General features: G+C 40.1%; 1 protein-coding gene across 1 annotated transcript in view; it reads left to right on the plus strand.

Annotated features, from left to right (window-relative positions):
• Positions 1-533: 533 nt before the first annotated feature.
• Positions 534-23,003, plus strand: part of LOC120430378 (fibrinogen alpha chain) — a 251,720-nt gene continuing 229,250 nt past the window's right edge. The window contains exons 1-2 of the mRNA XM_052709142.1: positions 534-828; positions 21,922-22,431. Of these exons, the coding sequence (XP_052565102.1) occupies positions 22,190-22,431 (242 nt within the window). The 5' untranslated portion in view covers positions 534-828; positions 21,922-22,189. The remainder of the gene's footprint in view (positions 829-21,921; positions 22,432-23,003) is intronic.

A 23,003-nucleotide genomic window follows, 5' to 3' on the forward strand; every position in this document is an offset into this window, starting at 1 on the left:
TCTTTCATGGAAAATTAATGAATGCGAAAAATTGAATCATTTTCTATTTTCTTTTAACGTAGAAAAGCTCGGATAGCAAATAGTTTAAAACGGTGAATTTTTCATATTTTTGTGAAAAAACATTTATTATTGAAATTTTAATTTATGACAACTTAGTTTTAATCATCTGCTTTTTTGATGTCATTACTATCAAAAATTGAGAATTTGATCATATTATGGCACAGAACTCTACGCTCGAGAATTCTAAAAAAATCTAAAAAATCATTGGCGTAATGGTCAATATTTCCCTACGTGACTACTTCTGGACCACCCCTAACCCATAACAAGGTCCCAAAGCGAAACTCCACACACTTCGTGCTCAACTCCCAGCCCGGTTTGCAGCCAGCAACTACTAAACACCCAGTGCGACTATGCTGTTGTGCGCTACTACAACTCCACTCCGGCTCGCACTACGCGCGCTCTCCAACTCTCTCGCGCCGCTCAACTCCACAGGGTCCGCGCGCCGAGCCGCCGATCTGGCCGCGCTGGGGCGCGCAGAAATTATTTAACCGCGATACGAATCGGTTGTGCTTTTTTGGCGTGTCGCTCTTTTTCGGCCGCGCGATCGAGCCTTCTGTCCACTTCTGTGTACTACTCACTACCTTTTTCGAGTACTACTCCAGTGTCGTCCGTTGCGTTTGCGCGCGTTTTGCTTATCCGTTGGTTCTTGTCTGTACCGCGTAGTTCGAGTGTTTCTGGAGTGTCGTAGGGACCTCTGAACCCTGCGTGGTTCCCGCGTGAAGAATTGGTGCTTTGCTAGTGGTGACAACGACTGCAGCAAAATCAGTGGTTTGTGCTTCAAGTTTTGCTGTATTTCTGGGGTCTCTCCTAATAGTTGGAGGTTGGTGGCTTTCGCTACTTCGGCACAAGTGTCTACAAGCGGTCTTCTTCGACTGTGGCTACGCGGCTTATGCCGGGGGTCCTGCGCGCTTGCGCGCTCTCTCTCTCAAGTGTGTGTGATTTATTTTTGGTGACGGATGTTGGGACCTGTGCGCATTTCTTGTTTTTGCTCCTCGAAAAGTTTGCACACGAAAGTAGAAAGTGATACGCGCGTTTCGCGGATGAAAGTTTTGGGGGTGTTCAAGCGAACCGACAGGGCACGGTGCAAGTGCATGAGAATAGCGCGTGAAGAATTGGTGATCTTGACCAGCGGGTGAAGTGCGCAAGGAAGAGATTACCTGAGGTGACCTACAGACACAAGGGAAAAACTTGCTGGTAGTGTGAACTGTGTCTCTTCGTTGGGGAGATAAATTATGCAACTTGACCGCAGGCCACGCGAAGGTTGGCTGACTAGCTGGCTGGCGGTTACAGCTCCCCAGAACTTGGACATCGGGTTGACCATCGGAACTTGGTCGCTGCGCGACACGTTTGCAGAAATCAAGGTCTTCCAGAAGGGGGTCTCTCAAAGTGTGGTGATACTTTTCAAAGCGCAGCTGTGGGCCCGCTAAAGTGTGTGCCAACTTGGCTCAGTGTTGTCGTATGAGCTCGCAGTGATCAATAAAAACCGATTAAGTCTCACCAAAGCTCCCTCGAACGCGGTGATATTTATGGGTTGTCCGTCAATGTCAGATTGGAAGTTACGCGCGATTGACGAGAAAAGAACACCTCCTAGACGGCGTCGTCGACTCACACACGACAAGGCCTGAACTTCCAGTCGGTGTGGAGTTCAACGCAGCAGAACAAGTTTTGTCAAGTCGCGTGTGTGAGCGGCTGTTGTTTTGTTCAGCGGCAAGAACCCTGAAGTGTGTGACATTTAGCCGAGTCGGAAAAGCCTCGTAGCCGCGGATTTGCGAGGCGGACACCTGCACCGGGTGGACGCACACGTCACGCTGGGGTAGATCTCCGCGAGATTGAGCTGTTTTGAGATCAACTCTGGAAACACGCGGGTTGTGCTTTATCGGGGCGTGGTGATGAATGATTTCGGAAATTATCATCACCACGTCGTAGGTAGGTGACCTTTTGGGTTCCTCGTTAGCGGAAATCGTGGACGTGTTAAGCTACAGTTTTGCATTTTATGACCAAGTCGTGCAAATTTCTAAAATAGAAAAGTTACAAACAGTTGTTTGAATTGACCCGAGGCACTTTGAACCAATTTTGGACCCCCTGAAGGGGTGAATTGTTGTGACAGCCAGGGTCATAAATTTGGTACGTGTGAATTTTTTATACCCAACTCATTATATGCGAATCACAATCAAATGCTATACCGTAATGTCGTGTGCCGTTCGGGAAGGCAATTTCGCAGACAGGATGTCACGTATGCTAATCGTGTAGTAATCGAGCCGATCATGAATGAATGTACGATGCAAACGTTGAAATGTTGACACTAATAGTGTATTTAACTTATCTGTTGCTTTTTATGACATTATAGGGTAAAGTACCCGGAAATCAATCAGGTTCAAATTACATATTTGATCGTGGTTCTTAAAATTGACATTATTTTCAATATGTGAAAAAACTCTGCAATTATTTTTGATTGAATTATTCCCGTACAAATAGAATCTAGACATTTCTGGGTAATATAACAAAAACTGTGTTTATATTTTTATTTCAATTGCTTTTTACTACTCATCATCAATGAAATTCAAGCTTTCAAAGTTTCAAATCAATTGCATTAATCGAATTGTTTAATTAAGTCATTTATGAATAATGTTGCTTTGAGGGCGAAACAAACAAAAAGTTTTACATGCTTCAATCCAGGTTCTTCAAAAAAAATTAAAATAAAAAATCGTGAAGTTTATGAGAATCGAACAAAAGTTGTAAAATAAAGAAATATTCACTTTTTTCACTTTCCCAATAGCACTTTTCATATATCTAATTTAGTTTCTTATAGTTTCGATCATTGATCAATAATATGAGATCATGATAAACAAGTTTAAACAAAAATTGTTTTATAAAATTAATTTTTGGATATTAGTTATAGTTATTATAATTTGTCATTAAAAATATGTTTGTATTAACAACGCTCATTTTTTTTTGTTGATCATAAAAAAAGTCAAATGTTTTAAATTATATCTATGTACTTATTTTTCTACATCTAAAAAAATAGCTGAAATTTGAGTCATAACCACTCATAATACCCATTGTTGGTAAAAATTGAGGAAGGTATCAACCACATAGGTTTTATCTATTTTTTGTCCAGTTTTCAATTGATTTGTCTATAATTTGAAATAAATTGCATTTTTAGTAAATAGTAAAACTCTTTTTATATATTTTTTGAACCCAAATAAAGAAAAAAGTTTCAAGAAAGGAGTCCAAATACAATATTCTTGATGTTCTGGAAACCATTTATCATGAATTAAATAAAACAGGGTTGCCAGATTATCAGTTCATCGTTTTTTGTTTTGTTTCATTGTTTTTGTGCGAAAACTCAGAAATCTCAGGATTGTAAAGAGCCTTATGATTTGTTTTTAGGATTGCGTTGAGTATGTTTTGTTTTCATATAATTTGAATTTAAAAACAGTCAGCAAATTGTTCAACACTTAGTTCAAGCAAATTACTCCACCACGATTTAAATCGTCAGCTGCATTGACTCTCCCAAAATAATCACCCCAAAAAATGCCCTCGTCCAAATTCCCCGTATGCACCCAAGTTTCCAAACCGTTTCGTGACCAAATTTTCCGCCAATTTGCGCGTATCGAAATCCACCGTCGCGCATCGTACATCATTTATTTCGGGCTGTAATTTGTTTTATATTTTTATTTTTACTTCATCCACCGATTCAGCCTAAATTCGTTTCACACGATTCTCACTTTCATCTTTCATCTGCTGGCATTGTTAAAGAGCTCGTATCTTGTTCGACTGTGTTGCTCTGTTGCTTTGTGTCAGTGGCTTAATTGCGGCTATCAGAGTGATTGAAAAAAAAAGTCATCACACTTACATCACGGTAAGCGACAATGCTGTGTTGGTGATGGTGTTGATGTTGTCTTCATGAGAGTTTCCCCAAAAGTTGTGGTGCGGAAATACCACAGTGTGAAACATATGTTGCGATGCAGTGCAGATTATGTGCTTTTCAAAACAACCAAATGTGAGCTTTTTCATTGTTCACGAATCCTCTCCCATGAATTTCGAGCATAACGTAAGCTGTAGAGGAATGTTTGGAACATTTCTTGTACACATTTTGACAATGTACACAATAAAATGTTGTGTTTTTTAAAAGATGTAATATTACCTCTATTAAGACTAAAATAGTGATGAATTTACACATTTTAAGTAGTAAAATTAAAAAAAATTATGACATTAAAGATGTACACATTCCCAGAATCAATTTTACCATTATTTTTTTTATCTGTGTAATGACACCATATGAATAAAATAGTAACTTTGGCATACCTTTTTAAGTCTTTTAATGTCATGTGTTTTTGGGAATTTATTAAAGTTTGTTTCAATGTATCTTCATTCATATAAAAAATGATAAAAAAGCCTTATCAAAAGTTGTTTATTTTTGTTTGAGGTTAAGATTTGTTTCAATTAATCTGTAGAAAAAGTAAACATCAAAGATAAAGCACCAGTGAAACTTAACTGCAAAATTACTCATTCAAATGTTTTTTTTTCATTCTATTCTTCGATAAAAAATGGTGCAAACAAGATTATAATTTGTTTACTCTGTATCTTGGTGCGTGTTACTCACTATTATGTACACATTTTAAGATGTATTTTTTTTTGTAAATTTGGAAAGTGTTATTTTGGAAGATTGAGTATGACCTCTTTTATGTTGTTATTTTTCCTCAATTTAGAGCGCAAAAGTGACATAACACCAGAAAAGTGGTAAAATTACACATTTTCAGAGGAAAAATTACACATTTTTTTCTGACAGAAAAGATCCCAGAAGTAATATTACCATGTTTTTTTACCGCACAGTTAAAAACTGTGTAAATTTGGAAGGTGTAATTTCGGAAGGTTAAATATAACCGCTTTTAAGATGTAATTTTACCTCAATTTAGAATGAAAAGTAATATTACACTAGAAAAGTTGTAAAATTACACATTTTCAGAGGTAAAATAACACATTTTTTCTGACAGAAAAGTTCCCAGATGTAATATAACCATGATTTTTTTTACTGTGTAACATTACATCTGAAAATGGGTTGATCTCTTATGACAAAAAACATTTGTAACTAACCTCTGAAAATGTGTAAATTGTCCTCTTTTCAAGGGCTGAACCATACAATTTTAAAACTTCCAGATTAACACCGATGGTAACATCGCATGCAAATAACCTTTGTAATAATATTTATTACACAATATTTGTATTGTACACAGTCAAAAATTGTTTAATTTTGGAAGGTGTAATTTTGGAAGGATGAATTTTACCTCAATTCAGACGGAAAAAATGACATTACACCAGAAAAGTGGTAAAATTACACATTTTCAGAGGTAATTCTACACATCTTTTCTTACATAAAAGATGTACCCCTTCCTAGATGTTATATTTCCATGATTTTTTATTCTGTGTACACAAAAAATGATGGGCCTAATAATTCTCAATGTAATATTGCATAATATTTCATTAATGCGGTGCCACTGTAAGGAATTTTATATTTTGTCTTAGTATGACGAGTTTTAAGTTTTCAATCTTGGGATCAGAAAATGGTGAGAAATTCAGCAAGATTGGTGAAGATTTGTAATTTTTTTAAGAGCAAAATCTACCATTTTGGAATAATCTTAACCAATGGAAACCTCAAAGTTGGGTCAATTTTGCCTCATTGAATCCAAAAAAAAATGGTCGCCGGTTTTTTACCCTAAAACTAACTTAATCCACCTATGTGGTTGGAGCCTTCCTCACTTATTACCAACAATGGCTGATATGATGGAATTGTACAAAAATTTAATCTATTTTTAATATCCGGAATAAAAAAGTACATAAATATCACTTAAGTGGCCATACCTCGAGACAGGATTGCCAGATCATCAATGTTTTGGACTCGTTGGAAAGGTCATTTGATAACCTAACCAACGATGGGTTGGATGGTGGATCCGGACATAGTTTACATATATTTAAATGAGATCCGGCTTCAAAAAAGTTCATAAATGTCACTTAAGTGGACATATCTCGGGACAGGGTTGCCAGATCTTCAATGTTTTGGATTCGTTGGAAAGGTCTTTTGATAACCTAACCAACGATGGGTCGGATGGTGGATCCGGACATAGTTTACATACATTTAAGTGAGATCCGGCATCCAAAAAGTACATAGATATCACTTAGGTGGCCATATCTCAAGACAGGGTTGCCAGATCTTCAATGTTTTGGACTCGTTGGAAAGGTCTTTTGATAACCTAACCAACGATGGGTCGGATGATGGACCCGGACATAGTTTACATACAGTTAAGTGAGATCCAAATATATGTGAAAACACATTTTTATACATAACTTTTGAACTACTTATCGAAACTTCAATATGTATAAAACTCGATCTATGGGACCCTAAACCAAGTCGAATGCAACAAGTTCGGGTCAAATCGGTTCAGCCAGTGCCGAGAAACATGAGCTAGTTTGTTGGTCACATACATACATACACACACACATACACACACACATACACACACACATACACACACACATACACACACACATACACACACACATACACACACACATACACACACACATACACACAGACATTTGTTCAGTTTTCGATTCTGAGTCGATATGTATACATGAAGGTAGGTCTACGACGTTTTTATACGAAGTTCATTTTTAGAGCAGGATTATAGCCTTACCTCAGTGAGGAAGGCAAAAAATGTGATCTACACTCCAGACTCGATTATTCGAAGGTCTTGGCAAAATTCCACTTCGGATAATCATAACTTCGTATAATCGAATCACTATAAAAAGTTTTTTTCGTTGTCTTATTTTTGATTGTCCGGCCTAAGTATGACCCCTTAACTTCTCTAGAGTAAATAAAAATGTTTAAATCCAAGACGGTGTCCAAAATGGCGGTGATAATATATTGAAAATATAAAATTTGTAACTATCTAAATTTGACCAATATAGGCTCACAGAATTCGATTTTGATGTTAAAAGTAAGAAAATTACAAAAAAAAACACGCAAAAGTTCTATACAAACCTTTGCTTAATCGAAACTTTGGATAATCGAGGCTGGTCTGTATTTGTAAAAAAAAACTGACGAATAGATTAGTGATGATCTAATTCAAGTGAAACCTCGGAAGCTATCTATTTTGTTGAATAAGTTAACCATTTCGATTCGAAAAAGTCTTCAGATAGCGAACTTTTTCTTACGCCATTTCGTGTGATTAGTATCACGCTAGGTCACACTGTGCATTGGTCTATTTTTGCTTATAGAATTGACTCTGCAAAACGGATCACGCTAATGCAAACAATTCCTGCAACAGTGTAACAGTGTGCCCTACATCCATGATATCAAGTATCGTGAAACAATGCAATTTGGGTGACCCAACAAACGCATTGCAACGACTGGAAATATGCAAAATGGAGTGCATCTTTACAGTTCAGAGCGGCCCGACTTCGTTAGCATAACGATCGCCTAGTCATGCGTTACTGTTTGCGTAAAATTCCATATCAATCAGTGCGCTAATGATGCGTGAAATTGGCCAGAAACGCACTATTTGCATTTCTTTGCTGTTTCTTAAACTGCACCTTCTCTGCCATTTTTTTTTGCTGCAGCTTGAAATTCCAACCGATCTTTTCTTTCCCTCCCTCGGACGGAAATGAGTTCAAGAGTTGATCTCCCATTATTGGGGCCAATTTCAAACCATGCAAAAATGTAGGGTTCGTCGCTTGCTGGTGTCGGCGGTGGATCAATAAATTTTGACAAAGGACTTTGTCTTAAAGCTCTATCTGCGGTGTCAATGCAAAATTTTTCGAAAATGTAGCGTTACCGTCGCAAGCCCTCGGCGTGACATTCTGTTTCTGTTGCGTAGATGCCGTGAAAACTATTTAAGCTAAAAGTTAGCCTCTGGAGGATTTAGTGTCCATCAGACTTTCATCAAAGACAGACCTTACGTTGGGAATTTTATTGCTCACACACACACACGCAGGTGGTGCACGAACTTGAGAGGAGGTCCAAGAAGTTATTGACGGTAGCCAGAACGGTCACCGGAATACCGAAATTATTGGGAACAATTTGGTAGGATATCGGTCACACCCGGAGTGGCCAGTGCCCTGTGGGAAGGTTCTACCGGGAGGACATTTACGGAACCATACGACTTGGGGCAATATGGGTATCAAAATTCATGGTTTTTGATACTGGTAATGAAAATTACCATTTTGGCAGGATTGGCCACACCCGGAGTGGCCATTGCCCTGAGGGAAGGTTCTACCGGGAGGACATTTACGGAACCATACAAATTTGGGCAATATGGGTATCAAAATTCATGGTTTTTGATACTGGTGATGAAAATGACCATTTTGGCAGAATTGGCCACACCCGGAGGGGCCAGTGCCCTGAGGGAAGGTTCTACCGGGAGGACATTTACGGAACCATACGACTTGGGGCAATATGCGTATCAAAATTCATGGTTTTTGATACTGGTAATGAAAATGACCATTTTGGCAGGATTGGCCACACCCGGAGTGGTCATTGCCCTGAGGGAAGGTTCTACCGGGAGGACATTTACGGAACCATACAAATTTGGGCAATATGGGTATCAAAATTCATGGTTTTTGATACTGATAATGAAAATTACCATTTTGGCAGGATTGGCCACACCCGGAGTGGCCATTGCCCTGAGGGAAGGTTCTACCAGGAGGACATTTACGGAACCATACAAATTTGGGCAATATGGGTATCAAAATTCATGGTTTTTGATACTGGTAATGAAAATTACCATTTTGGCAGGATTGGCCACACCCGGAGTGGCCATTGCCCTGAGGGAAGGTTCTACCGGGAGGACATTTACGGAACCATACAAATTTGGGCAATATGGGTATCAAAATTCATGGTTTTTGATACTGGTGATGAAAATGGCCATTTTGGCAGGATTGGCCACACCCGGAGTGGCCATTGCCCTGAGGGAAGGTTCTACCGGGAGGACATTTACGGAACCATACAAATTTGGGCAATATGGGTATCAAAATTCATGGTTTTTGATACTGGTAATGGAAATGGCCATTTTGGCAGGATTGACCACACCCGGAGTGGCCATTGCCCTGTGGGAAGGTTCTACCGGGAGGACATTAATCGAACCATACGACTTAGGGCAATATGGGTATCAAAATTCATGGTTTTTGAAACTGGTAATGAAAATGGCCATTTTGACCGGATTGGCCACACCCGGAGTGGCCAGTGCCCTCGGGAAGGTTCTACCGGGGGGACATTAATCGAACCATACGACTTAGGGCAATATGGGTATCAAAATTCATGGTTTGGCCACTACGGGTGTGGCCACTACGGGTGTGGCCAATACGGGTGTGGCCAATCCGGTCAAAATTGTCATTTTCATTACCAGTTTCAAAAACCATGAATTTGAATTCCCATATTGCCCCAAGTCGTATGGTTCGAATAATGTCCCCCTGGTAGAACCTTTCCCAGGGCACTGACCACTCCGGGTGTGGCCAATCCGGTCAAAATGGCCATTTTCATTACATTTTTCAAAAACCATGAATTTTGATACCCATATTGCCCCAAGTCGTATGGTTCGATTAATCTCCCCCCCGGTAGAACCTTCCCAGGGCAATTGCCACTCCGGGTGTGGCCAATCCGGTCAAAATGGCCAAATGGCTATACCAGTTTAAAAAACCATGAATTTTGATACCCATATTGCCCCAAGTCGTATGGTTCGAATAATGTCCCCCCGGTAGAACCTTCCCGAGGGCACTGGCCACTCCGGGTGTGGCCAATCCAGTCAAAATGTCCATTTTCATTACCAGTTTCAAAAACCATGAATTTTGATACCCATATTGCCCAAAGTCGTATGGTTCGATTAATGTCCCCCCGGTAGAACCTTCCCGAGGGCACTGGCCACTCCGGGTGTGGCCAATCCAGTCAAAATGCCCATTTTCATTACCAGTTTCAAAAACCATGAATTTTGATACCCATATTGCCCCAAGTCGTATGGTTCGAATAATGTCCCCCCGGTAGAACCTTCCCGAGGGCACTGGCCACTCCGGTTGTGGCCAATCCAGTCAAAATGGCCATTTTCATTACCAGTTTCAAAAACCATGAATTTTGATACCCATATTGCCCCAAGTCGTATGGTTCGAATAATGTCCCCCCGGTAGAACCTTCCCGAGGGCACTGGCCACTCCGGGTGTGGCCAATATCCTATAAATGTGGTCCCAAGCCCATTGCCCCAAATCATTCTGGTCCGGTGACCGTCCTTACAATCTTCATAAGAACAGAATTCCTCCCAATTTAGTGCACAAACTGTGTCTTTCAATGTGTGCGTGTGTGTGTGTGTGTGTGTGAGCAACCATGTTGCCACATTTCATGCGAACTATTTATGCTAACAGATAGCCTCAGAAAAATTCAGTGCCTTACGAGGTTTCGACAAAAGTGGATCCACGGTGGTAATTTTATTGCTCACACACACACACGCACACATTGAAAGACACAGTTTGTGCACTAAATTGGGAGGAATTCTGTTCTTATGAAGATTGTAAGGACGGTCACCGGACCAGAATGATTTGGGGCAATGGGCTTGGGACCACATTTATAGGATATTGACCACACCCGGAGTGGCCAGTGCCCTCGGGAAGGTTCTACCGGGGGGACATTAATCGAACCATATGACTTTGGGCAATATGGGTATCAAAATTCATGGTTTTTGAAACTGGTAATGAAAATGGACATTTTGACTGGATTGGCCACACCCGGAGTGGCCAGTGCCCTCGGGAAGGTTCTACCGGGGGGACATTATTCGAACCATACGACTTGGGGCAATATGGGTATCAAAATTCATGGTTTTTGAAACTGGTAATGAAAATGGCCATTTTGACTGGATTGGCCACACCCCGAGTGGCCAGTGCCCTCGGGAAGGTTCTACAGTGGGGACATTAATCGAACCATACGACTTGGGGCAATATGGGTATCAAAATTCATGGTTTTTGAAACTGGTAATGAAAATGGCCATTTTGACTGGATTGGCCACACCCGGAGTGGCCAGTGCCCTCGGGAAGGTTCTACCGGGGGGACATTAATCGTACCATACGACTTGGGGCAATATAGGTATCAAAATTCATGGTTTTTGAAACTGGTAATGAAAATGGCCAATTTGACCGGATTGGCCACACCCGGAGTGGCCAGTGCCCTCGGGAAGGTTCTACCGGGGGGACATTAATCGTACCATACGACTTGGGGCAAATGGGTATCAAAATTCATGGTTTTTGAAACTGGTAATGAAAATGGCCATTTTGACTGGATTGGCCACACCCGGAGTGGCCAGTGCCCTCGGGAAGGTTCTACCGGGAGGACATTAATCGAACCATACGACTTGGGGCAATATGGGTATCAAAATTCATGGTTTTTTAAACTGGTAATGAAAATGGCCATTTTGACTGGATTGGCCACACCCGGAGTGGCCAGTGCCCTCGGGAAGGTTCTACCGGGGGGACATTAATCGTACCATACGACTTGGGGCAATATGGGTATCAAAATTCATGGTTTTTGAAACTGGTAATGAAAATGGCCATTTTGACTGGATTGGCCAGTGCCCTCGGGAAGGTTCTACCGGGAGGACATTAATCGAACCATACGACTTGGGGCAATATGGGTATCAAAATTCATGGTTTTTGAAACTGGTAATGAAAATGGCCATTTTGACTGGATTGGCCACACCCGGAGTGGCCAGTGCCCTCGGGAAGGTTCTACCGGGGGGACATTAATCGAACCATACGACTTGGGGCAATATAGCAATTCATGGTTTTGAAACTGGTAATGAAAATGGCCATTTTGACAGGATTGGCCACACCCGGAGTGGCCAGTGCCCTCGGGAAGGTTCTACCGGGGGGACATTAATCGTACCATACGACTTGGGGCAATATGGGTATCAAAATTCATGGTTTTTGAAACTGGTAATGAAAATGGCCATTTTGACTGGATTGGCCAGTGCCCTCGGGAAGGTTCTACCGGGAGGACATTAATCGAACCATACGACTTGGGGCAATATGGGTATCAAAATTCATGGTTTTTGAAACTGGTAATGAAAATGGCCATTTTGACTGGATTGGCCACACCCGGAGTGGCCAGTTCCCTCGGGAAGGTTCTACCGGGGGGACATTAATCAAACCATACGACTTGGGGCAATATGGGTATCAAAATTCATGGTTTTTGAAACTGATAATGAAAATGGCCATTTTGACTGGATTGGCCACACCCGGAGTGGCCAGTGCCCTCGGGAAGGTTCTACCGGGGGGACATTATTCGAACCATACGACTTGGGGCAATATGGGTATCAAAATTCATGGTTTTTGAAACTGATAATGAAAATGGCCATTTTGACTGGATTGGCCACACCCGGAGTGGCCAGTGCCCTCGGGAAGGTTCTACCGGGGGGACATTATTCGAACCATACGACTTGGGGCAATATGGGTATCAAAATTCATGGTTTTTGAAACTGGTAATGAAAATGGCCATTTTGACTGGATTGGCCACACCCGGAGTGGCCAGTGCCCTCGGGAAGGTTCTACCGGGGGGACATTAATCAAACCATACGACTTGGGGCAATATGGGTATCAAAATTCATGGTTTTTTAAACTGATAATGAAAATGGCCATTTTGACTGGATTGGCCACACCCGGAGTGGCCAGTGCCCTCGGGAAGGTTCTACCGGGGGGACATTATTCGAACCATACGACTTGGGGCAATATGGGTATCAAAATTCATGGTTTTTGAAACTGGTAATGAAAATGGCCATTTTGACTGGATTGGCCACACCCGGAATGGCCAGTGCCCTCGGGAAGGTTCTACCGGGGGGACATTAATCAAACCATACGACTTGGGGCAATATGGGTATCAAAATTCATGGTTTTTTAAACTGATAATGAAAATGGCCATTTTGACTGGATTGGCCACACCCGGAGTGGCCAGTGCCCTCGGGAAGGTTCTACCGGGGGGACATTAATCGTACCATACGACTTGGGGCAATATGGGTATCAAAATTCATGGTTTTTGAAACTGGTAATGAAAATGGCCATTTTGACCGGATTGGCCAGTGCCCTCGGGAAGGTTCTACCGGGGGGACATTAATCGAACCATACGACTTGGGGCAATATGGGTATCAAAATTCATGGTTTTTGAAACTGGTAATGGAAATGGCCATTTTGACTGGATTGGCCACACCCGGAGTGGCCAGTGCCCTCGGGAAGGTTCTACCGGGGGGACATTAATCGTACCATACGACTTGGGGCAATATGGGTATCAAAATTCATGGTTTTTGAAACTGGTAATGAAAATGGCCATTTTGACCGGATTGGCCAGTGCCCTCGGGAAGGTTCTACCGGGGGGACATTAATCGAACCATACGACTTGGGGCAATATGGGTATCAAAATTCATGGTTTTTGAAACTGGTAATGAAAATGGCCATTTTGACTGGATTGGCCACACCCGGAGTGGCCAGTGCCCTCGGGAAGGTTCTACCGGGGGGACATTAATCGAACCATACGACTTGGGGCAATATAGCAATTCATGGTTTTGAAACTGGTAATGAAAATGGCCATTTTGACTGGATTGGCCACACCCGGAGTGGCCAGTGCCCTCGGGAAGGTTCTACCGGGGGGACATTAATCGTACCATACGACTTGGGGCAATATGGGTATCAAAATTCATGGTTTTTGAAACTGGTAATGAAAATGGCCATTTTGACTGGATTGGCCAGTGCCCTCGGGAAGGTTCTACAGTGGGGACATTAATCGAACCATACGACTTGGGGCAATATGGGTATCAAATTTCATGGTTTTTGAAACTGGTAATGAAAATGGCCATTTTGACTGGATTGGCCACACCCGGAATGGCCAGTGCCCTCGGGAAGGTTCTACCGGGGGGACATTAATCAAACCATACGACTTGGGGCAATATGGGTATCAAAATTCATGGTTTTTGAAACTGGTAATGAAAATGGCCATTTTGACTGGATTGGCCACACCCGGAGTGGCCAGTTCCCTCGGGAAGGTTCTACCGGGGGGACATTAATCAAACCATACGACTTGGGGCAATATGGGTATCAAAATTCATGGTTTTTGAAACTGGTAATGAAAATGGCCATTTTGACTGGATTGGCCACACCCGGAGTGGCCAGTTCCCTCGGGAAGGTTCTACCGGGGGGACATTAATCAAACCATACGACTTGGGGCAATATGGGTATCAAAATTCATGGTTTTTGAAACTGATAATGAAAATGGCCATTTTGACTGGATTGGCCACACCCGGAGTGGCCAGTGCCCTCGGGAAGGTTCTACCGGGGGGACATTATTCGAACCATACGACTTGGGGCAATATGGGTATCAAAATTCATGGTTTTTGAAACTGATAATGAAAATGGCCATTTTGACTGGATTGGCCACACCCGGAGTGGCCAGTGCCCTCGGGAAGGTTCTACCGGGGGGACATTATTCGAACCATACGACTTGGGGCAATATGGGTATCAAAATTCATGGTTTTTGAAACTGGTAATGAAAATGGCCATTTTGACTGGATTGGCCACACCCGGAGTGGCCAGTGCCCTCGGGAAGGTTCTACCGGGGGGACATTAATCAAACCATACGACTTGGGGCAATATGGGTATCAAAATTCATGGTTTTTTAAACTGATAATGAAAATGGCCATTTTGACTGGATTGGCCACACCCGGAGTGGCCAGTGCCCTCGGGAAGGTTCTACCGGGGGGACATTATTCGAACCATACGACTTGGGGCAATATGGGTATCAAATTTCATGGTTTTTGAAACTGGTAATGAAAATGGCCATTTTGACTGGATTGGCCACACCCGGAGTGGCCAGTTCCCTCGGGAAGGTTCTACCGGGGGGACATTAATCAAACCATACGACTTGGGGCAATATGGGTATCAAAATTCATGGTTTTGATACTGGACATGAAAATTACCATTTTGATTGGACATTTTCCGAACCAAACTTGTTTTGGCAATTTATTTCCACAGAGGTGCCAAATTTTGAAAACATTTTATAGGAATAAATTATTTTGGATTAAGTACATAGGCAATGTTTTAAAAATATAAAATAAAATAGAATATTTTTTAGGAGTTTTGTACAAAGTTCTTTGTCATATTGGTCATGTAGAACATAACCACCTGCACCTTTTTTTGGCCAATCACTACCGCCTCAGAGTTTTGCAATTTTATTTTGCCTGCCAATGTGTGGTAATAAGCAACCTCCCAGACTCCGGCTCAGGTGATTCTTTGCCCCTCTCTCACTCTGTCTCTTTCATTGAAGATCATGAAGATGATGATGATGATTCGATGTGCAACAAAACAACAACGGCTGCTGCTGCTGCTGCTGTCCTTACCGGAGATTTTTTCTTCTTCTAAGAGAGGCTCAAGAAGTGTCCGAGGCCACGCCAAGCTGACCATTTCTTGCGGGCAAAACTCTCTAGCCAGGGGAGGAGGCAGGTCCAGCGGCGGAGGTAGCTAATAAATTGAAATATTTAATTGTGGTTGATCGTGATCTCACACACAACACTGAGGCATAGCATGGCCGGGCCAGTGCAAAATGGCCATGCCACACCGGCAGGTCTCACGTTGACCGTTGCTGCGCTCAAGTTAACCTGGCCAGGGGCCTCTGCTCTGCGCAAATGGTGGATGGTGGCTGGCCTGAAGCCATTTGGCGGACGGACGGAGCAGGTGTTATTCGCGAATGCTGCTGGCGCGCACTGCTGGGTGCAAAACTGGAGCAGATTTTTTTTCCTCTTGCTCGCATTTAACCCGTTGTTGTGGATGCTGGGCTGCGAGATCGAGGACTCACGATCCAGCCGTTGCTAAACGAAATCGAAAGTGGGTTTCGTTTAGAAACAAGAATTTAACCAGTTAATTGAGATCTTGGTTTAGCTGGTTTGTTTAAACTGTTTTTTTTGCTTGCACATGTTGGGAAGGAATCGTATGTATCTGGCATTGTGTACTGACAAGAGTATCTAATCTTGAATAGAGCAGCGTGTACTGATTGGCTGTGAAATTTGTTGGAAAATGTTGTGAATTTATGTGGAAATAAAAAGTTGGTATTTTTAAAGAATTCTAATAAATCAATTTACACAAATAAATCTACATTGAAATAAATAGAAATGTTTTGAATAAGAGAACTAAATTCGTTCTTTAGGATATTTAAATTTAGATGCTTGCCATTTTCAATATTTTTTATTTGACTATATATTTTTTTTGTTTATAGATTCTTTTGATTGTTTATGTTACTGTGCAATTTTCCGTATATTACCATTTGCCCAAATTAATTTCTGTAACAACATGCTCTTTGCATTTAATTTGTAAAGGTAAAGTTTAAGGTAAATACTAAACTTCAATATTTAAGTGTCACTATCATTTTTTAACAAAAAGTATCAAAGACTGATTTAACATGACAACAATTCTAGAGCTTTTTTGAAAAAGTCGTATAAGCTTTTGTCTTTCATATGTTCAAGGATCTATTCAAAAAAATCTCTAGAATTATCCTATTACCAAACCAAACATAGAATTTTAAATATTAATTGAAAATGAATTGATAATCGTAAAAAAAATTAATGTAGGCAAATACGTTTTGTTTTGATTATGATAAAAAAATCGAAAATTTATCAAGAATAAATTCCAGCCTGAACTTAGCTGGGAAAGTTTTAAATAATAAGTATTTGATTCTCAAGTTCTGTAGCCTTTTAATGATTTTGTCTTCCTTACAGTAGAAAAACAAATTAAAACAAACTTTTTTTTAAATATTGCCCAATTTTTTCGAATATTTGTATTTTTCCCGTTTTCATCAGGTGATTTTTATCAAGTTTTGTACGAAATTCTTTACTTCGCTCGTTTTGTGTTTTCTTAATTCAAAAAGAAGTATTTTTATTTGCATTTATCATGTTTAGATTAATTTTGTTTCTGATAGTATTTGGCTTATCCTTTTGCCGTTATAGTTTTTTTTTTATGTTTTTACAGCCACTTTTTCATTTTGTTTGCTTGTTTTTCAATTTTGTAGTATACCATTATCATTTAATTAAAAAAATGCATAGAGAAATAGTCTGGCACAATACAAAAATTACTGCATATTTATTTTGATATAAAATATAAAAAAAACTTATTGAAAAATATAGTCAACGTTGGCCTCAGAAAAAAATTACTTTTTTAGCATTTCTTGAAACAATAAAATGATTTTAATATTTCTCAGGCATTTGTATTTTTTTTGGACACAAGCAGATTTTTTTGTGACAGATTTTTTGCTGGTTTCTGTGAGAATTTTGTACAGTTTTTAACAAGAACAATTTTTAGAGAAATAACTGGAAATTACATCAATAATTACATATCAACTAGTAATCTGCAAAAGTAAACTGTAATGACGGAGTTGATTGAAAGGCTAATTTATATTTGCTTTAAAAATCAGGTCGTTTTTTTGCAATACTGATTTAATTGATCAAATAAAATATCATAACGATAACTCGTCTAGCTCAAACCTTTGTAGGAGTAAGAGGTGGGACCATCATCATCATCATATTTCATCATTGTATTTATTTATTGTAATTTAAACGAAAAGAAGCCTAGAATAGTGGCTTTTCTTGTTCAATTAAAATTGATCAAATAAACAAACAATCAATCAAAATCAAACCAGCGTTGTCTGTAAGTTTTTTTAAATTAAAATAAAACGTTTTCAAATACCTACCATTGTTTATTGCGTAATTTACACCTTGATTTGTTATAAAAATTGTAATTTTCTGAAAACCTAAAAAAATAATTATATTTGTGCATTGATACCAGTAAACTAAAAGTAAACTAAAGGGAAGGGGGGGGGAGGGGGGGGGGGGGGGGTAAAGTTCTTGCAAATCAGTCAAGAGGGGAAATGGATCGCAAAAGGTTGAGAAACACTGCTCTAGAAGCATTCAAGCAAAAAAAAACCGCTTTATCGTGAAAGGTTTAAACCAAGCCTCGAAGTATGGCTTGGTTTAAACCTTTCAAGATCTCTACAGTTTTTATAAATTTGAAAAGTTCTTCTTCCCAATGCTTTTAGAAAAATAAAAAATGGTTGAAAGATGGATTTTTGGCGATTTTTTAAATCTATGCCCGCCTAAAGGCGAGGTTAGGTTGTGGAGGGAAGCCTTGATTATACGAAGTTCGATTATCCGAAGGTTTGTATGGGACCCCTCCAAACAAAAAAACTTTTTGTATGGATCGTGGACAATCGCCATAGGCATTCCCCCCCCCCCACCCCCCATGGAACTTCAGATAATCGAATCACGAAAAAAATATCATGTTTCTTGTATTGTTACTTTAAACATCAAATTCGAGTTCTGCAACCCCAATTTAGTCAACTTTGAAACAATCTTTTAAATTGAAATAAAGCATTTTTTCAATATTTTATCATCGCCATTTTGGCCGCCATCTTGGATTTAAAAATTTTAAATTATTATAGAGTAGTTCACTGCCGCTCTAATCGAGTCCGTCCCATATGCAAAAACAGCAAGCCGAGAAAAACGCAAGTCAAATTTGTCCCGTCCATAAGGTTACGTGTTAGAATTTCACGCTAAAGTTTATTTTCTATGGTTTTCTGGAACAAAGTAGTAAAGTTTATTGGTTTTTCTGATAGTTCACATGATTTCGAACCAAACGGCATCATTAACTCAATATTGACGAAATTACATATGGGACGGACTTGATTTGAGTGGCAGTTCATGAGTCATACTTTAACTCGACCATCAAAAATTAAGACAGCAAAAAAAATTTTTTTTTGTTCTTCTATTATCCTAGGTTTTCATTATCCGAAATGATTTTTTTTCGGCTCAGCAGTCAGAGAAAAATTCAAAAACTTGTGGTTTTTTCTTTTTTAAGTGAACCAATATTTTCAAAATGCATTAAAAATATTTTATTCGATAAGTTTCTCCAACAGTCAAAAAATAAATCGGCTTAATGTCATCCAGCCGTTGATCCACCTCAAAGATGTCCATTAGCGTCCCATAATCCTTCATTTTCCGATACATTACTGTACCTTGAAGAAATCGCAAATAATATCCCCTCATCAGACTAACGTTGACGTTCACACAGGCACGTGACATTCACTGATCAATTCTTCCTTCCCCTCAAGCATTGGCGGTCACCGCTCCAGCGGAAAAGCTCTCACCCGGGCCAATAAAGTTTAACACTAAATTAAGCACCACAATTCCTTCCCCTTTACACAAAACAGTCACACTTGTTTATTGCTCCAAATAATGCAAGTCCGGTCCGGCGCAAAATTTTGAAGGCCTTTTTTTAAAGCGGGTACCGATTAACTTGCGGCAAGGCGGAAGATTAGTGGCGAGACTGGACAATATCCGGCCCTCCCCTAATACGTCGATGACGTAAAGTGAAGTGACTTGACGGGCGGTTGCAGTTGTGTGAAGTGATACAATTATGTAATGATGCGGCTTGGGGCTGCCGTTTGATGAAGAGAGGTGGTGGCTTGCCCAAATCTTCCTGCCCACCCGCTACCCTCCTCGCGGAAAGGGATTTGCATAGAAGCGGAAGATTAGTTGCGGCTTAGTCGCTGGCTCCGTAAGACAATGACGAGAAGCGGCGGGATAATCAAAGTTATAATTAGTAATTAAGAGAAATCTGCCGCGCAGATGGCAGATGGGTAGTGCGATTAGGGTGGTCCTGGGCAAATTGGACCAAATTCGTGATTTGATAATGATTGAAGTGGATTATTAATATTCCTTGACCACACAAAAACGTCCATTTCATGGGAGAGATCATTTGAGTTTATTGAAGTATTTCATATCAAATATATAAAAAAATTAACTGGTTCTGGTTTCCAAAATCAAGTTATAGTTCATTTTGATGTAATAACCTCCTTTAATTTTAAGTGATATTGAATGATTATTATTTTTTGACATTTAAATTCGTAAATGCATAATAATGTTGAATTTCTAACAAACTTTTATGGGGGTCATTCTCCACCAACTCATACAACAGTTGTCTCGACCCTTCTTCGATTTGCGTGAAACTTTGTCGCAAAGGGTAACTTTTGTCCCTGATTACGAATTCAAGGTCCGTTTTTTTATATCACGTGACGGAGGGGCGGTACGATCCTTTCCATTTTGGATCATGCGAAAAAAAGACATATTTTTCAATAATTTGCAGCCTTTGGTTTCAAATTGTCTTTATTTAAAATTGGACGGTCAATTTGATGGCATACTCAGAATTCCGAAAATAAATGTATTTATCATCGAAAAAACACATTTTTTTTTAAAACAATGCCATTTTTCGTTACATAACTGTGAAACAATTTTGAACATGTAATTTTAAGGAAAATTTAATATTCTTTTCGAATCTACATTAATCCAGAAGGGTATTTTTTTTCTTTTTGATCCAAATTCTTAATTCTAAAATTTTGTTTTAATTTTTAATTTTGCAGGGTTGTTTTTTAGAGTGTAATAATGTTCTAAAAAGTTGTAAAAATTTGAACCATTCTTCGTATTTGGGCATGATTTTAGTTTCATTTCATTAAAAGTCGCCCCCTCTAAATTAGAGCCTCTGTCTAAAAGACATATTGGGTAAATTTTCCTACGAATATGGTAAATTATTACAGCGATTACTTAATACAGGTTTTATCTCCAATTGTTAAGAAAACGTTTTTAAACTTTTTAAGAACATTGCACAGTGGTCTAGAACGCAAAATTAAGTGAAAAATTGATTTTTCGAAAAATGGTGATGTTTTTGAGTCTTCAGAATTTTCGGAAGAGTTATTTCAAATGGAAAAGGGCAACTTTTGGTTCGGTTCAACATTAGGGTGGTTCACGATCAGGGTAATTTTGAAAATCTAACTTTTCAGGAAAGCATCTTAGCAAACCTTCAAAAATCAGTTTTTTTAACGTATCAATTCAGGGTTCAGCACTTTTAGAGCTTTGAAAAACGAATATTTTTATTTTCTGACAAGCAAGGACTTAAGGGTCAAAAGTTACAGCCATTTTAAGGTAAAAAAGATGCAAATTTATGGAAAAGGCGCAGGCCAAATTTTAAGCGCCAGGTTGCATTCGAAAGAGGAGATCTAGCACTATGAACGCTGAAAAAAATCCCAGGGTATTTTTCTTTCAACTCGAGATATCTTCATTTGAAAATGTCTATTTTTCAAGGTAAAAGTGTATGGGATAATTTTACATAGAAAACCCAAAATCTTACCAAAAATCGATTTTTTGTCACTTTAGCTCAAATCTGAGGGCAGATTCAAGTTCAGCGGGCAAAATTACTTGGAAAAACATATAGTTGGACAATTTTCGAATTTCGTTAGGGTGGTCCCATACACTTTTCCCTTGAAGATTAGATAGAATTTACATTGGTCCATTTTCATTGTTTTGCATGATTTTACTGAGATTTATAAAAAATCACACAATTCTAGAGTATTTCACAAAGTTGTATGGTTTTTCAATTCTTTTGGGCAAATATTTTTTTCTTTTGTGCTGAAAGCTTAGCGTCAACAGAGAATAAAAAATTGTAATATTGCAAAAGTGATAAGTACTTCGTGTGAGACACATCTAAATCTTCACTATCTCTTCTTTTTGTGATAGTTTTCATAGCAGTTGAGTTTCGTTTGATATTATTGCCCCATGACAACCCTACCAATAACACATAACTAGAGAGAGATGCGCAGACCACCCCTATCGAAGAAGACGAGAAGCGACGAACCTCCAATTAATTCGTCATTGTTTTCTAACACTAACCGGCAGTGATGTTACGTTAACATTTCTGGGCAATGATCCAGCACTAATGTGTATTTTTCTTTCGTTTTTCTTCCCTCTTCAGATATCTAGATAAGCAACTCCGTAAACGTAGTGTGCATCTTGGTGGTGCGAAGATCGTGGTGTTGAATTCTCGTGTTGGGGGTTTCAGTGTTTCGGCTAGCAAGTTTACAGCATAAATCTTCTGAGTGCACCTCCTGTAGAGTGGGTGATCCCCTCCGTCCAGTGACCGGAAGTGGCCGGTAGTCCCCCGCGAGGGACCAACCCCCCCCTATATTTCGACCCTTTCCGAACCCTTCGACGCCGCCGGGACCGGTTTCGCGCCGCGGGAGATGGCCTTCTCGAGGGCCCACTGCTACTACTACGGTAGCATCCTGCTACTGTTGCTCTACTTTGGGGCCACCCTGGTCCAGAGTGGGGCGCCGGTTCGACCCGGCACGGGCAATCCTTCGCCGCGACTTCCGCGGACGAGCGCCAGCCAGCTGTCGGCCCAGAATGGCAACACCACCGGAACGCGTAACTTGACCGCCAAGAATCTCACCACCCAGCAGACACGTGGGAACTACAGATCAAGGTAAGGTATGCCACACAGCCACACAATGCAAAATTGCGTTGAATTATTCAAATGACGGTGAAGGTGTCGATGGTCATGAGAAGCGAAAGGCAAGGCTGGTCGGAATCGAAGCGCCGTCAGCGAGCTAGAATAGAACTTGATTAGTTGTGGCTACCTTAGCAGCTGCAATTTGGGGGGCTGTAATTTGATGTAACCAAACTCGAAGGAAGCGAAAAAATTAGGTGAAACTTTGGGAAAGTCAAATGTTGCAACCTCGAGTAATTTCGTACAGATACTTTCAAAACCCTTTCTAAATCTTTTCAACAAACTTCTCATAAATAAACTCCTAACCTCAAACCCATTCAGCCATCTGTTACAGCTGGACAAAGCATTCCAAAGCCTCCCTCCTCCCTTCATAGTAGAAGACATGACTCAAATCGTCGCCATCGTGCTAACTTGTCGTACGTGCATTTTGGGCCAAATTGAGTTAAGAACGCCATTTTGTGCAGCTCACAATGCCTCACCTTTTGACCTTCACAGATCCCCAAAATTCGATTTCTATCCTGAGATATTCAACAAAAACCGAAAAAACT

The sequence above is a fragment of the Culex pipiens genome, chromosome 2 (assembly GCF_016801865.2).
Source record: "Culex pipiens pallens isolate TS chromosome 2, TS_CPP_V2, whole genome shotgun sequence".
Classification (NCBI taxonomy): Eukaryota; Metazoa; Arthropoda; class Insecta; order Diptera; family Culicidae; genus Culex; species Culex pipiens.